Source organism: Anopheles funestus, chromosome 3RL, assembly GCF_943734845.2.
Source record: "Anopheles funestus chromosome 3RL, idAnoFuneDA-416_04, whole genome shotgun sequence".
NCBI lineage: Eukaryota > Metazoa > Arthropoda > Insecta > Diptera > Culicidae > Anopheles > Anopheles funestus.
In genome coordinates this window covers 23,783,068-23,800,794 of record NC_064599.1, presented here as the reverse complement: position 1 = coordinate 23,800,794, position 17,727 = coordinate 23,783,068, and the positions used below count along the sequence as shown (strand labels likewise).

The following is a 17,727-nucleotide window of genomic DNA, read 5'->3' as shown; positions in this document are numbered from 1 at the left end:
TGACACAAGCGGGTTCGGTACGCAAACGGATTTGTTTTGTTTTGTTTTTTTGTTTGTTTCAATTTATGTTTAGTTTTTTTTTGCGGGAAGAAAGAAAGAAAGAAAGAAATTTTATTAGAGCGCGCAGAAGGAAGAGGAATGCAGGTTTGCAGAGGTGAGTCTCACCGAAAACTTAAATTGAATTGTAGAATTTAAAGCAAAACTTCAGGGTCAAAATCAATTTAATTAAAATAAAAAATTCTCTTCAAATTATATAAATTAACAAAAAAGTGCAAAAATTGAAAATATATAAAAATAGAATCTTTATAAACGTAGTGGGAGACGGAGAACTTGAAGAGGATGTTTAAGGCTATGATAGACACTTTGTGTTCGTCAGTAAAATTATTGTTTAGTGTATGTAGAAACACTAGTGATATAAAATAGAATTAAAGAACAAACTGGAAATTTATGAGTTTAAGGTATAAAACCCGAGTAATTGAACATTTTGAGATATATTTCTGGATATAATAAGGATATGAGATGTTGACCTTCTCTATCTTTCTAAGACAGTAAATACCCGTTTAACAACATTTGATACAAAGAAGATATAATAAAGAGTATAACACTTATCCTCTGTTCTGGCAATGCAGGGTTTAAAACAAAAAAAAAACTATATTCAAAGCAAAGTAAGAAATAAACAATGAAACATAAATGTAAAGGCATGTAATGGATGAAAAGATGAAAAGAAAAGTGAAAAATACACTTTTTAATTTTATCTTTTATTAACGCATTCATTTTCATTACGTGAGCTCATTTAAATGTCTTGTTGAGTCAAATTTAGTTTCTTTTGAAAAGATTAAGGCCCGCCCCGGCTAGAACCATCGGTGGTTTAGGATCGCCTTTAGCGTAAACATTTTTTTTAAGTAACGTGAGTGTGCAAAATGTATGTACAGTGACGTTCAGATGTTAAATGCAACACTAGCAACATTCGGCAAAGCGGCGAACACTGTACTCCCGCTGCAGCATCACGCGGATAAGAAAATCACAAGGTGTCGATTGTTTTGGTTTTTAATTTAATGATGTTGATATAGTTTTTGGGTTTTATACAAAACGTACCGCTTGGTACGGTTGGAGCGCTTCAGCAGAGAACACGACGAACACATGGAGTTAGGCAAAACCAACAAAATGAATGCAACTGAATCGAAGTACTTACTTGAACTTTCCGTGATGGTTTTCGGACTGCCGGGTTCGATCTCGATCTCGGTATCGATACACACGGAGGCAAGATCCTCGATACCAACCGGTTCGAGATGTTCGGAATCGATGTTAGGAACTACGATCACAACATCGCCACGGTCCGATGGTTGTCCGGTACTGTTACCGACGTACTGTGGAGGTATCGAACTGAAGGGGAAAAATATGACACAGCAATAAGAATTAATTATGCGAATTCCTTACTAATCCACGTAACATACCTGAGCGTGACACGCTTCTTAATTCTATGCCCCAAATCGGAAAAGCCGCGCTGCATTGGTGGACGTTTCTGCTGCAACGGTTGTTCCTCGAACGTTTTCGCTATCGGTGAATTCGGTTCCGAAAATTGTTTATCTACTAAAATAGGCTTTGGCTGCAATGAAACGAAAGGGAAAGGACCAAAAGTGTTATGATAAAGGGTAAAATATTTCCCCTTTTCCAATACTTACTTTCAATGAACCACTAGAACTAGTTTTCACAGTAGTGATAACAGCCGCTGCTCCACCGCCTTTCGGTGGCAATGATGGAAGGTTTGGATTGTTGGAATGTGATGTGTCAGGATGTAGTGGAAGTGATAAAAGACGCATCCGATCCTGCATGTATAAATCTATAAATGAATCTACCTTTGTCTCTATGTCGTCAACCTGTGTGAAGGTAGAACAAATCCAAATTAGACAAATCAAGATATGATAGACTACAGCCAGAATAAGAAAGCGAGAGAAAATGAAGTTTTTGGAAAAGGCAAAAACCACTTACTTGTCTTTCAATTTTCACTACACGCGAAGCTAAACTAATTTTCGATGCATACACATCTTTTGATTTCGATCCTTGCTTGCCAAGAATTTGGTCTAACCTGTATTTCGTCGCCAACAACCACGAATCCATTTGGATGGGAAGGAATGTAAAAGAAAAAGGCTGCATTAGATATCACTCGTTTTGCAGTTCGATGCACAAAGTGTCGTGCAAGTTACGGAGATACGATGCAATGCAGTTGAATGCATTTCGAAGAGAGGAAGGTTTTTTTCTTCTTAGTTAACAACAAACACATGGTAGTAGCAACGTAACAAAACCTTTTTGAAATTGTACGACACGAAAGGGTGCAAAACAAATTACCAGCTCTATCATCAATGCACAAAGACGATTGAAAGCGTTTGGAGACGATTTCCAAAGCGCAAAAAGCTCGAATGCACGCTGCAAACGATCCGGTTTCGTGTTGCAATCCAATTTTACATATAAACGTCGCGATTCGTAAAGTGAATACGTTTCCAATATTACCACTGTGAATTGGGTGGAATCGATTGAAATCAAGCACGGTGGCGCTCGCAACTAGATGCAGCGATTCTTTAAAAAAAGCACAAGTTCTAGACAACCACGGGTGTATCGAGAGTTTCTAGTCATTGGGAACAATGAACCACCATCATCGAGCGAGTGATAGGGATGAAGTTTTAAGGTACCGATCGATCGGTAAGATGCATCAAACGTTGCCTGAATAAAACATCGCTTTGTCATTTACATAGTGCACAGGGAAATCCAACATCAGCTCAACTCCAACTCTGGTGTCTTTGCTTTTTTCCCTTCCCTTCTTATTGCAACGCGATTGATTTGGTGGAAATTGACTTTTATCACGAAAGCTTCATTATTGTTTCGACATTTTTTTTCACCAAAAATATGATTATGATGCTAGTTTTGTCTGATTTGTTTTTCTTTCGAAAAAGGCATAATTTCCCACTGCAGTGTTTGGTTTCTTTGTTTGGCAGCCTTTCGTGTTTCGTAAGGTTTTGTTTCTGTGCCACTTTCCTTCCTAAACTTAGGGTTAATGGGATGGTATTTTGATATTTTTTTCTTCCCTCTACAGGTTATTTACGAGAAAAGCAATCAAGCAATCAAGGAAAAACGAAAAAACATATAAATTGAAAAGCAAAATATGCAGAAGCTTCAAACAATCGGAAGTTATTTGACACGACGCGGGGGGTTATTTATAATGGCATTTTCCATGCACAAGAAGCGATGCACAGGCAAGCAAAAGTGAGGTTGTAATTTTTAACAACATAAACTAGTCTATAACTACACATACACATCATGCACACATATACTATAGAAGCACACTAGACTTAAAAAAATCGCCTAAATTAAAGCATGAGAAAGTTACACAACAAAAATGAGCAAACGATAAAACTAACAGACACCGCGAAAATGATTTGTTAAAACTGGAAGCAAGTCAAGCGTGAGAAAATTAATCCTAAAATGAAACGGATAATAATTTGTTTTGTGTCTCTTTGTGTTCTGTGAAAATTTGGTTGATAGTTAAGCACGAGATTACTTTTTGTTTTGCGTTAATTTTTTTTTCATATTTACATTTCAGAAGCTTTTGTTTTGTTTATAATCGAGCATGAGTTTTTGTTTTGCTTTCTAACTACTACCTCAGTTTTGGGAAATGAAAATCCCCCCCCCCCCCCTCCCCAACAACACGTCTACTAAAAGCTATAATCATCTGGTAACTGGGTGGCTTTACATTTGTCGGGTGCTTAACTACTTGTACGAAACAACTTTCACAACACATGGTATTATGTGGCACGGTTTGGCAAACTATTAGTCACTAAGGAAAAAAAAGAGGAAGGAAAACAGTTTCTAAACACTGTCAATCATGGTGGAAAATTATAACTCAGGCGCAGGGCCAGGAAGTGTCGAACGGGAATTTAGTTTTCATTACTTGCCCGCAAACAAAATAAATCTAAAAAAAGCTTCGAGTCATATTTAAACGCGCGTTATGAAGGCAAAAGGTAAAGTTTTAGTTAGTGTTTTTGAATGTTTTTTTTTGTTTGGTTCATGATTTTCGATGCTTCCTTTCAGCAACCCCAAGTCACGGAAAGCGGTACATTATCCAATAATGAGACGAAATGGTATGTTTCATGTTCGGAAATACTGTATTTACGCTAAGTTTAATTAAATCGCAATGCAGAGCTGCTGTTTTCGTGCTGGTTAAATGGTCTGGCCTAGTTTATTGTTGTACCGAAAGGGTTTTTCCCTTCAGTTTGTCATAGACATTGGTACGGATCCATCTCCAAATGGTAGCACGACGCTTGACGTATGGTTGCTTAAGATTTCCAAAGGCTTTACCAAAAAGGCATTGAAGGGTTTTGTTAGTGCTACAAAAGCTGACAAACGGAACCACATCAAAAGGGACGATACCTTGTGATGTTGAAAACTAAGATGAACCTACATTAATCCGATTAGATTCCGTTTTGTCACTCGTGGTTGTTTGTCTAAGCGGAAAACTTCTGGCCACGAACCATCGTCCAAAGGTATTGATTGTGAGGTTAGAAAGAAAAATGTCCTGTCCCATTGCTGGGGGAAATCAAGAGCCGAGCGATGCAACCGACGCTTTGTTACCAGAGACAAACATCACGAGTACATCAACGGACCAAAAGGGTCGGATCATCCGGAAGTAGGTGCCAGTTTGTACTTTGGTAAGCCGAAACTTATCATGCGTGTGTAATGGTTCGTGTAATGACTAGTAGTTGCCTGGTGAATGTCGTAGAAAGAAGGCATCCATTTGTCCAATGACCAAGGTATGAATGGTCTGTACATGACTCCGTAATACCTCACGTGTGCTGAGTAAACTTTCTACTTAGAAACATAAATATTACCTCAATCTATCTGGTAGCAAGACTACACAACAACATGCACTTTGTAAGCTACTCTAGACAACAAGCATAGAACGGAAATAGGGGGAAAAGGTTTTGTTTTGTAGTTCTGGAAAAACGATGCCAGGATTTTATGATGGTTGTTGGTCCAGGAGGGAAAGGATGGCGATGGAGGATTAAGGTTAATTTTCTACAATAAACAGTAGCAGAAGTGAGAAAAACGAGAGGGAGAGAGATCGTGCTGAGGTTCCGGGTGACCACGACAGGATTTCTAAGTAGTGCCTTTACACGTACTCGCATGATTGGGACGTTTGCAATCATTTATAGATGATTGTAAAAGGTAGAAACTATGTTGTGATTGGAATTCACTCAAAAAGTGTCCTCGTAGCAGTATCAGATGTTTGTGCTGTTACTTTAAACTAATCCTTGTTGATACTTGGTGGCTTCTTGGTAATCTAATTGCTTAGTTTGATATCACAAGGTATTCGAGATTTGTTTACGGGTTTTAAGATATTTTTGTGTTTGTCCCAGAGTTTATTGACAACTTCGTAGTTCATAGTTTAATAACGGCTTTTCAGGTATTTTTGAACTTGTCCACGGGTGTTTTATTATGTTATCCTAAAGTATTTTAACCGTTGGAGAGAACTTTTCCAATAACAAAATATTTGTATCCAGATTGTCTCTGCAGGGTTGTGTAATTGTCATGTAGGAAATATATAAATAATTCAGACATTAATTTAATAAAACTGTATTTCTCTAAAACAGATTTCCAATTTTCACAAATATATGAAAAACTGGAAAATCGTCAAATATCCTCCAGGTGAACTCAAAAATATGCAGAAAATCGAAAAAATTGGGAAACATCCAAAAATATATTGGATGCCGCCAACAAATTTCGGGATGGATTCAAATATATCTAGCAACTTCTCAAAAAACTCTGGAAAAAAATTGTGAAGAATTTTGTAAAAATTGTCGGGTTACACTAGTGTTGTCTTGTTGTCATTATTTTTAGGCTTTTTTACTTCTTCTTATGTGACACTAAAACCTCAAGAAATCCTGGATTTCCTTAAATTAAATTACCCGTCGCACCATCTTCAGTCTTGCGTCAGGAGGTGCGGTTTGGCTGGGATTTCATACTTGGTCCTATCGTTTAGAGATCGGCGCTGTTTTTATCTTGACCACCGTACCTCCCACATCTCTATCTGAATTTTCCAAACTTGATTAAAAATGTACTATCTACAAACTCATCCTGCTACGAGGGACTTTCCCGTGGGGGACGAATTCCAATATGACAGTTTGATTATGGAAGTATATAAATAGAAAAATCAACATGTTTGCTAGTGCTGCGCTAACTCCGGAATCTTTTGAAAATGATTCCCAAAAGGTACGACATGATTTCGTGTTTTGAGAAATTGAGGAACGATTCACAACTTTTCTTGGAATGTTATTTCTTTTTCCTACTTTTGTTTGGGGAAGAGTGAAATACAATCTAGAAACATGGGCAGTCATGGGGCATGACATGCCTGCCGTTATTTTTTTCCTCTTCTTCTAGCGCTAGCTCATTGCTCGGAATGAAATACCAGCCCTTGAAACGTCATGAAAGGATGGATTGAAACTTTTGCGCATAAACGAAGAATGTTGATTTACTTTTTTGGAAAAGCTGTCGCAGCAAATCGTAACGAAAGGTGTTTGTTATACTTTCGTGGCAGCACGACCTAAATGGTTGAATGGAAATGTAGCAATTTACTAAACGCAGATTCGGATTCATAAAACAGCGCCTGTTCCGGACGTTACGGATCAGCACTTACGGAACGGGAACACTAAACATATGGTTTCGGTGTGTGAGTGTATGTTTCCCTATTTTTTCGAGGGTGTTTATTTACAGTGTGTTATGCCGGGAATGGAACAGAAGCAGTGTATGCCGGAGCGGGATGATTGCCCCATGTATGGCTTTTGTGTGTTTGATTTGAGGACCTGGAAATGGATGGATTCGTGTAAACGTGTGTGTACATGGAGGGGTAGATTTTCTATTTTTTTCTCTCTTTTCGCTGTTATTGCTGTATTGTTGATATACTTGTTTTGCACTACTAGCTTGTTTGTTTGATCATCTACTGAGGCACGGCTGCAAAACTAGGGCTTTTCAACAACAATTCTGTATGGCGGTATTGTATGTACAAGTAACGGGAACGGCCAATCATTACCAGCGGAACCGTTCCAGCGTATCGATCAGCAGGTGCGAGAGCTTTTTTTTCTTGCGATGCGGGTGGAACGAACGAAACACTTCTACGCCCAACGCAACGCTACTCGTATCGCTGGACATGAACCACGTTTGATCCAGCAAACAAAGTAAACGAAAAACGACGCACAAAACTGTACAAAACAACGGTGGCAAAGTCCAATCAACAAGTGTAGCTTGAATCGTCATTGATGAAGTTTTGTTGTTGTTATGTTGATATTTTTAATTGACATTAGAAATAGGCAAATATGGAATTATTTAGTTGAGCATATTTAGGTTCTGTAAAATAAATATTTTGATCGCCTCACAAACAACTGCGCTTTAATAACAGCCATAATAGCATCTGTAAAGTTTGTATATGTTTAAACGTTACGAACAGGAAGTTTTGGTTTAAAAAAAAAAAACATAATTTTACATCTCACAACGAATCACATCGAAAAAAAGAAGGTCACATCGAACAACGTTTTAATTGGAATTTAAATTTCACGCAGTTTATTTCGCTCGATCGCGTTTAAAACAGTTATTGTTTTTTTTATTTTCATGAAGGATTTAGTGAGCATGGTTTTTACAAAAAATTGTACACAAATTAAAGGTTAAATAGATACAAAAAAACGACAAAAAACCTGCACTACACATCGCAATGATTGATTGGAATGAAAACAGGGTAAATGAACAGTCAACTTATTTTATTCGCAAAACAACAAAATCACATCAATGACATTCAAAACTATTTGCTTGAAAGTATTTGAGTTTTTGGATCATAAAAAAATAAGAAAACAATGAAGAGGGAATCCAAAAGAGAGAGAAAGAGAAACAAAAAACTCAACAAACAAACAAACAAACAAAAAATACCAACGAACGAGACGTACATCACGTAAAACTCGCAAAACTATTCTAAAGGTATTGGCTGGAGCGGTAAAATACCATATTTGCAAAATGGCAACGTAAAGCAAAACTGAGCATACACATTCAAACGCTGCTGATACGGCAATAAATAAGGTACGGGTTTTAAATATGCGTTAAATATGTGTTTGGTTTTGTTTTAAAATTGTTGTATGAAAACAGAGATAAACATACGGACGGTTATAATTTTGTACAAAATATACGACATATCGAAGTTCGAATGAGCTGAAAACACGCAAATCTTGAAACAATTAAAAATATATGACGGCCTAAACAATGGGGTAGCGCATATTTGAGTGGTTGAAAGGGTTTACACAGAATTGGAATAATAAATGAGTAAACATTGGGAAGCTGCTTGAATTGTTTTTTTTGTTTGTAAAATAAAAACAAAAATATCAAACAATTATATAAAAAATATATATTGGAAGCCACCTATCGATTTGAACTCAAAAAGAAAACTTTAACACTTTATGGCGTTGCATGGAGCAGAGAAAAATATTGAAATGGAAAGAAGAGATGCTGAGGGCCGGAAAAAGATATTGAAAAGGAGAATTCAACACTCGTACCGGGCTCGTTCGTTCACCACAACAGGCACAGAACGGTGGCAGGCAAATTTAAATTCGATGCAACTTTACAAAGGAATGCATAATATAAGAAAGCATGGATGCTTAGCTTGAGTTGGAAGCGCTTCGATGGGGAAGCTTTTTAGCATTCGGCGGTAGTACGATTCAGCTTTTACCAGAAATCGTAGAATAGAAGAAGGCAAAAGAAAATGGAAAGAAAAGAAAAACTAGCAGCCATTGGATGCTCAAGTGATCAACCCCGTAGAGATAGAGGTAGAATCCGAGCGAAAGGACAAAAGAGAGAAAGAGAGTCAGAGAGAAAGATGGAGAGAAAAAAATATATTTAAAAACTTGAGCAGTACAAATGCTGGAAGTAACGGTAATGAAAGTAACCAAAAGTACCAAAAACAAAACAGGACAAAATACGGCAAATACACGGAAAACTGAAGAATCAGTTTAAAGAAAAAAAGAGAAAAAATCAAAACGACGATAAAGCAAATCGGAATAGAAAGAGTAGTGGAGTAGTGCTCTCACCTAAACTGTAGGTTCCTGACGCGGGTCAGCAGATCCGCATGTCCCGAAGTGTACTGTTCCATAACATCTTTCACATCGTACGGTTTCTGTGCCTCGCGGAATTTTTTACGTGCCACGAAATACTTTAGCTATTTGAAAGGAGCCGCAAAACATGGGTACGGGTAGAAGGAATACATGGGTGTGTGTGTGTGTGTGTGTGGTCGGTTGGGTGTGTGGTGGAATACATTTAGGACGTATGATGTTTCGAATGATATTCACAACGTGAAGGAAAACATGTGTAGGTGGTGTGTGAGTAGGTTGTAGGCATTTGATTGATTGTTTATAAGAGCGCGTGTGTGTATGTTACACAAACAAGAATTGTGCATAAGATTGCAGTCGTTTTGGGAGTTTTTTTGTTGTTGTTTGTTATACAAAAGAAGTAATGGGAAACCGGAAGCATTTGCCAGACCCCAAAAAGGTATGCAATTTGTTTAACAATTGTATCGTAGTTTGTAGAACAATTAGGCAAACGAGTTAATTACAAATCGAACATAGTTTGTACATAGTTTGATAAGTTTTGGAATAACCAACAGAAGAAAACGAAACGAGTGAAGTACAATTTGGATAAGTTACGACAGCATATTGGTTTAGTACACAGAGAACGAGGCAAGAGCAAGAAACAGCGAGTGTTGTGAATAGTGAGAGTGAGAGAGAGAGAGAAAGGGGAGAAAGAGAGAATAGAAGAAAGAGTGTTATGAGTATCTAATATTGCCGTACAGTACATACAGTATTGATAGAGTGCAAGCACGGTGAGCTAGTACAGTTGAATGACACATTATCGACATAAGTCGACATAAGTCGACATTCGTTGCTTTACACGATTTGTTTGCAGATTTGTTTTTCCTTTAGTACAATTACACAATTGAACAGATTTTCTTATTGAAAAATATTTTAAATAAGAATAATTTACAGTTCATTTCCAGTTTTAATATATTAATATTATTCTCAGCAATAACATATAACCCAGTAATGACACACGTTATAATAATAAGTAATAAAATTTCCATGATGTAATCTTCAACAAAAGTGTTCAAATAAATTTCTTTTATCATCTCCCATAGTACCATGATCGATTTACAGACAAAATATTCCAACTATTCTATTGAAATGAAACTCCCCGTCAGTTGTAGAACAAAACTCAATCACTCCATGTTCTGCAGTAAGTGAACTGACCATTAAAGCCACAAAACAAGCTGAAAGAAGATTTCGTATAATTTCAAATCAAAAAGACAATCACTAACCATTCGGATAATCGTTTCAAACCACGGGCTGTGGGAAAAGTTATCCATCCCGACCGATAGTCTGCTGCTTATCGTTGGCAATATATCACCCGAACGTTCGCCACAGACTAAAGTTCTCAAGGTTTGCTTGGAGAGTTTGTGTAATTTGTATTTACAGCACTGTTTACGCTTTTGCGGTAAAGCGACACCGAACCTTTCCGTGGCTGTTAGCAGGTAATGAAAGTAATAAGCAAACGAACATCCTCATCCAAACCTGGCGAACGAAGATGTCCGTTTCTGTCGTTTGGGGCTAAACAAGGTCCGTTGCGTACAAAAACACGGAAGACGATTTTCAAGAAATCCCGGAAATGGTACGGAATACATACACCAAAAAAAACATCCCGAAGCGGAAAGACTTGTTCGCTTTCTTGTCGGAGGACGGCTTTGCGATGATTTATACGCCCAACATACAAATATTTGCTCGGTATAATTCCTTTTCTATCTGCACGCTTCCCTAGCCTCACACTTTCTCGCTCGGTAGCCACGAGATTCAAGATTCGAGAGGTATGCTTTACTGTGAGCGTTTAGTCGAACCGCCTCGGACAACGATACCATATCATGCGGGCTTGTCTTTACACACTGCTTGGAAGCGCATTCAAAAGTTTTCCAACTGGTGTATTTGTATTTGTTTGCATAAGCTTTTCTTTACCTCTTCCGCGCATCCCCCACCGGAAAAATAGAAAGATCGACAGTAAAGCATGGCTATTCTCACTAGCAGAAGTTGGTCTTCGCACGATGCACGGTTTGAAGCGGAATCGCTTTGAGTTGGTTTGGTTGGGTGCTTTCGGGTGCTACGAGTGCTGTTGCTCCAACTAGTTGGTCAATAATTCAGAGATACTTCGGTCAGCCGTGGTACAGCTTTTAAGTTTTCATTTCCTGGCCGAATTCTCGGATTTTATCTGCAGCAAAGAATAGGAAGGTACAATTTTTCACATTTTATTTAACTCGCGCGTCACTGGCGTGCCAATGGCTTAGAAGCCACCGTGAAAAAAAAACCTGGTGGAAACATCAAAACTAGCGAAAGCACGGAAACGGAAGTGAATAAAAAAGCAGACCCCAAACGGGTGGTAGTTGCGCTACCGTCCACATCAGTGGCAAATGGTGACCGAGCGCTTATTTGTTATGCGCATCAAAGTATCCGGTCTGGAAGCTATGAATAATTTACCGCCACCGGGAAAGCGTCCCGGTTTGTGGCGTTGGCTTTCCACCCATCCAGGCCAGTGGAAAGGTGGACCAAAGTTTGGCCAAGATTTTTGGAAGCTACGGTGGAAGGTGGAAGATGTTTGCTGGAAGTAACCAGAACTGTTGTCGAATGGAAATCTTTTTTTTCCTCCCTCTCTCTCTCTCTCCCTGCAAATCGTTTTCCCCCGTTCGAGAACAAACGGTGGGATTCATAAATGGTTATGAATCTGTGCCATCCACAGTTTGCGGAAGTGATCCTGCTGTATCCGTACCATGGTGCACTGAGGGTAAATAGTTTGAAACTGCAAGAAGCGTACCATTTCCCACAGGAGTTTTGGAGGGGGAAATTAATTCAATTGTATGCTGTCCAAAATCGGACAGTTTAAGCGGGGGTTCACGGTTGTGCCCCTAAAACGGTGTTTGCACTTTGCTTCGCCACTACACCAGTGGGTGAAAATAAGTGGGAAGTTTGTTTAATTTAAATACAACATGTACAGCCGTGCGGGGAACGGGAATGTGTGTACAATTTGTACCTTGTTTGGTTTACGGTTGAACTGTGGGTGTTAAAATGGTTATTTACACTCCCCAAAGACTAATTCGGCCCACTAGTCGAGTGTTCGGGTTTCGCTGGTTTGTGGCTTTTGGAGCTTTTTGCAAGATTACGATTCTCTGCAAGGAATGGATCGTGCACGTTGTGGGTTGGTGGTGGGTAAAGATAATCCGAGCAAAGTTTATCATTCGAATGGTATAAATCCATTAAATATGAATTTTCATATCGATTACTTCAAAGTATGTGAGAAACACCCATGTATTACAGTGAACATTTAGAATTTTTTAACAATTCAAATCACGCTATGGCGAACTTAAATATATCACTGATCAGATCTTCGCCATGCGGCCATGCTAGTAGATAACGCAATCCGCGACTCAGAGATATAAACTTTGGGAAAACTCTTCAATATGGCAATCCAAATCGTGGTTTGGACATCATTGGTGTACATTTCTGCTATGTGACATACTCTTACCAGAGGATCTAACAGGCGCAAAGAATAGTTAACCGCAATGTTGAAGACGTCCAAAATTTCACCTTTCTTGGGTCAAAGGTCTGCCAATATTCTCCAATATTCTGAAGAATCTTATAAATTCACAACACATATTAAGATGATCGATGCTGGGATTATATAGAACCTATATAGTTCCAGAACTCACATGCGCCTTTAAAGCATTAATTCTGTCCAAAACTGATGAAACCCTCACACGCCATTGCGCTAAGGTCTTTCGAGGAGAAGATGTTCACCAGGACTCGCCAGGCTGGTCATGCCATGTGAATGACACCGGAAGACCCAACCCGTAAAGTCCTTTTAGTTCATGCACATGCACAGAGGAGGCAATAACAAAGGACTAAACTGAGATGCAGTGATGGCATTGAAGCGTCCGTCAGAAAGGCCGGGATAATCGATTGGATGACAACGGCGCTCGACCATGAACTGTTAGTTGGACTCATGTAGAAGGCCATGACCACTAAGCGGTTGTAGCCCCTGATAATCAAATGTAATGCACTTGACATTGTATCTGTTTCAACATTATACAAATAAAGGAATTTAAATAAAATAGAACAATCTTTCAAGCTGTTTTTCCCGATTCGTTGTGATTAACATTGTGTTTTTTTTTTGTTTCTTCAAACCTTTATAAAGGTATATAATGAAAATGTTTAGAAATATGCGGCACTGGAGAAAAACAAAAACAAAAAACGAACATGTATGGAACGGTATGGTTCTGTCTCAGTATGGAATAGATCACAACACCGCACAGTGAGACGTTTAGACAGTAGGGATGGCATTTGCATGTGTTGAGCTGGACTGGAGTCGGTTGATGCTACTGCGGAGAGATAGAAATCAGTGACGATACAAAAAAAAAGAATCACATACACACACATACATACAAATAAAATGAACACACACGCACACGTACATATACAAAAGGTACACAGAGATATAGAGAGTAGCAGCACGTTTACAGTAAGCGCAATCAAATACAATACAACATTGAGATAGTACGACAGCGACAACAACATCCACACAATATTGTATCGAGCAGTTCGAAGTACATCTAGGAGAAAAAAAGGGAACCGGAATGGAGCATGGAACGGTTTGATGGTTGAGTTTAAATAATCGATGCTATGACACACGGAATGCAGTGAATCAATTTTTATGATGCATGACCACACTGTTGCGCGGTGAAGGTGAAACAATGAACGAATTAAATGGTAAAGTACACAGAATAAATCAAACATAACATTGACCAATACACACACACACATATATAAATTTATGGTTACGATTTTTGATCCAATCTATGTTTTTTTTCTTTTTCTTTCTTTATTGCAATCACGAGAATTGCGTTTGAACAACTTTTGCAAATAACATCATTAACACGTAAGATTCATACAACTTTCAAACACGTGTTTGCATGAAAGTGCGCCATATTTTCACTCACCGCAATATGGAGAAAGACGATAAAACGTGCCTAAAATCCACTGTTGCGAGTCATTTTATATGTTGGTTTGTTTTTTTTTGTAGCGTGGATTATTAAGTTCAATCAGCTTGAGTGTGTTTTTTACTACTGTTCGCGAGGTCATTCGTTTGCATTCATAATACACATTTTGATAAACTTTTGCTTTACGACTTGATTCTTTCGCGTGCGTTAAACCAATTAATGGCATACATGCAAGTGCTGCTGTACCCGTAGATTGTACGCACCGAAATCCGAATGCAATGTGCCAATTTTTTCCAATTTTCATCCTTTGTTACAACACGTTTCATGATGTTGATGTCTCTTTGTAAGCGTCCAAGGAGACTGAAAAACCCATATCCCATGCCATCGGTTTTTGCTTATTTTACGAGGTCAAATTCATCCCCAGTTGTGGGATTTCGGGTTTTACGACCGTACCAATCAGAAATGGATCGGGACCCAATTTTTCACAATTGTACAAGAAATACTTAAATCCCACGAATCGGACTATAATCGGACCCGTACGTGGACATATGTGCGTGAGTGCAAAGATTAAACACCATAAAAGTGTAAGCAGTTTTCACACCGCGATGGCCATTTTCGGTTTGTGGGTTGGATTTATGGTCGTATGTTCGATTGGGCTGACCACACGAACTAGGTATGAATGTGTTTGTGATTTTTTATCTTCAACCAAATGGGCATCGAAGCGAATGATTTAATGTACGAGATTTTATATTTTACGAATGGTTGCGGTGGTACGATGCGATTGTTTTATCGGTTAGTTCGGTGAAGGGCAAACATTACTTAAAAATCTTTTCCAAAAAAAAAAAAAACTATAGAGGATTTTTAAAAGTAGAATAAGTAGAATTTAATTAAAAACATTTTTTGGTTTGTGTGTAAAAATGATAAAAAAAATAATACACAAAAATAGCGATCAAAGGAATTAGTTAAGAAAATTTACAAAAAAAAAACAAATACTAAGATAATTATCTGCCCTTTGAAATGATTTTAGTTTCACCAACAAAATCTGCCATTGCCAGCAATTTGTAATCATTTTTACCAAGGTAATGAATTTAGTAATCACGTGTGGAGTATATTTAACCTGCTAAAAAAGGTCTTTCTGTTCGGATGAAACCACATCACTGATGTGCCATTTGAACTTGAGAAATAACAGTTTTCGAAAAACATACAGAGCCATACATACATCGGTGTTATGAATAAATTTACACCGAAAAAAAATACACCTTTTCCAACCATTTTTATCTAGAGGGCAAGTGCGAGCATTTTTATAATGTATGCGACTTCATGTGTTTCCTTTTTTGGTGGAAAAACGGGATAAAAAGAGAAAGCAAATCCACGTTTCCATATGGTACGTTTTTTCTTCGTTGTAGAGTAAAACAACATCAAAATTACATTCAAACCATTACAAGGCACCAGGCGTCTCCATCGTGTTAGCAACAAGAAGCACCAGGCGTCTCCATCACGATACCAATGTGTAGTACCAGGCGCCTCCATATAATAACTGAATAAACTTTGTTTTTTGTTTCAATATTTTAGAATTATACGAAATAATTGAATGTAATAACTTTTTAGAATTTGTTATCAAACTTCTGCTTAAATAATTTTTATACTTAAATTTTAAAAACCTTTTTCTTTGTTCGATGTTGCCCTGAAAAACACTTCAACGAATTGAAGTACTTTAAACCTGGGTATTACCCAAACGGTCCATGGTTGTTTGAACTCGTTGAAGGAGTCAAACACGGGGATACGTGAAAATGAGTGGATTTAGGGTGAAACACTGAAAGGCAAGCTAAAAGCTGCAAAACGACTCCAGAGAAATAACACTGACACACACACCACAGGACATTGAAAGCATACACGAAGCATGGGGAGAGTTTTGCGTAAAGAGTAATAAAGAGAAAAAATAAGAGCAAAATAATAAAAAAATACACCAACTTAACGCAAAACACTTCCCCTTCATGATCGGATTGTGGCCGAGCCGGTGCTTTCTCTGCACTGTGGAACTGTTTTTGGCAGACAGCCATAAAATTGGTTGATTGAATTACATTCCCCCGAGAGGGCGAGCATTTCGGCACATTTTTCAATAAAAACCGCCTTGAGAAAGTACTGCCTTGGTGGTGTTCGGTTGGTTTATGACTTTGTTTCGTCTTTACACTGAGGGCGGGTACAACAAAGCCGGCTTTTATGGTTTAAAATGTAACACACAAAGAAAAAGAAAGTAAGAACAAGTTGATGAGGAAAGCGGAACAAAGTGCGATTGGGCGTGGAAAATTGGAAATCTGTTTGTTACGGTACTGCTTAATGGTTTCGGCGTGATACAATTGAAATCGAATTGAATTGATTTAATTATTGGCAGAATAAATTCCATCAGGCAGTGTACCCCGCGGTCCATAAATCACTTTCGATCGTCTTTCCGCAACAAACCGCACATTGCCGCAAATCACGGTTTCGTAAATGTTTGCCAAAGGGGCAGAGGTGCACGTTGGCTGATGGGAGGCTTAATTTTTCAACGCTAAATATTATAAGCAGTGATTTAAGCACCAGTCCAAACAGTACGATAGGGCTATAATTTAAAACCACATAGATAACATGCTTTTTTAACTACCAAACGTTAATTGATGTACGTTCCGGCTGATTAGCTTTAAAGAGAGATTAATGTTGAAAGGTGGAAGGAAAAACACACCACCACACACAAGCACATAAAAAAGCCACTAACAGCTGCACTCTCATTAACCCTTTTAACCCGATCCAAACCCAAAGCAGCATCCGCAGCAGGGAGAATCGCACATCAAATGAATGAATGATGGACAATTTGCTGGTCGAACAAACTGGTAAAGTTTGTCGGTTTTTATTTTATATCCCGATCATAAAATATACAACATAAACGTTACAGCTGCAGATAAGGTGACAGGAGTGTGTCGTTAATTCCGTCGCCTTGTCTTAAAAATACATCGGATTACAGCCCGGGTTCGGTACCACTTTGGCCAACGGTGTACAGTGCTTAATGGTTTTGAAATCTGTCTTTATGGCTTCACTTTGATGGTTTGTACAACGTTTAAGGTTGGCGATAATGGCCACACAAAATGGACTGTTTCTTCCCGTTTTGCTGTATAGTAAGGAAAAAGGTAAAGAAAGCAAAAAAAACCCATCAACATCAGTTATATTCGATCGCTTGGGTGACATTTTGCGTTGAATCAGTGTAAGACGCGTGATCGACCATTTTGTGTAAGCTTAATCGTTGAACAGAACTTTATCTTTCTCATCATTAAAATCATCAATTTCGCACCAAAACTCGGTGTAGAAAGTTGCCAGCTTCACTACAGCATGTCACCGATGCACAGTGTGGCAGTTTTGAACATACATACGGATAACATTATTTTCTCTGGTTATAAACTGATTTTTTTAGCTTCTTCCAAGTACGAAGATTGCGCTAATTAAATTTACCTGTGTTACATATTTCATAGGTAATCTCTATACAATATAATATTGTTGGAAATATGTTTAATTGGTTTTTTTTTAAATTGAATTTTGTCTCATTTGTTCATATTTTGTAAAATAACTTCAAAACTGTGATGAACAGG

At 38.1% G+C, this 17,727-nt stretch overlaps 1 protein-coding gene across 12 annotated transcripts in view; it reads right to left on the bottom strand.

Annotated features, from left to right (window-relative positions):
• Positions 1-17,727, bottom strand: part of LOC125772036 (potassium voltage-gated channel subfamily KQT member 1) — a 109,782-nt gene that overhangs the window by 17,450 nt on the left and 74,605 nt on the right. For 8 of the 12 annotated variants that reach the window (XM_049443340.1, XM_049443342.1, XM_049443344.1 and 5 more), the window contains 4 exons: positions 1,990-2,086; positions 1,683-1,877; positions 1,455-1,606; positions 1,193-1,383 (listed from right to left, as the gene is read on the bottom strand). In XM_049443340.1, coding sequence (XP_049299297.1) covers positions 1,193-1,383; positions 1,455-1,606; positions 1,683-1,877; positions 1,990-2,086 — 635 coding nt within the window. Of the gene's footprint in view, positions 1-1,192; positions 1,384-1,454; positions 1,607-1,682; positions 1,878-1,989; positions 2,087-9,113; positions 9,242-17,727 lie in introns of all 12 variants that reach the window. The other 4 variants (XM_049443339.1, XM_049443341.1, XM_049443346.1 and 1 more) reach the window with 1 other exon arrangement.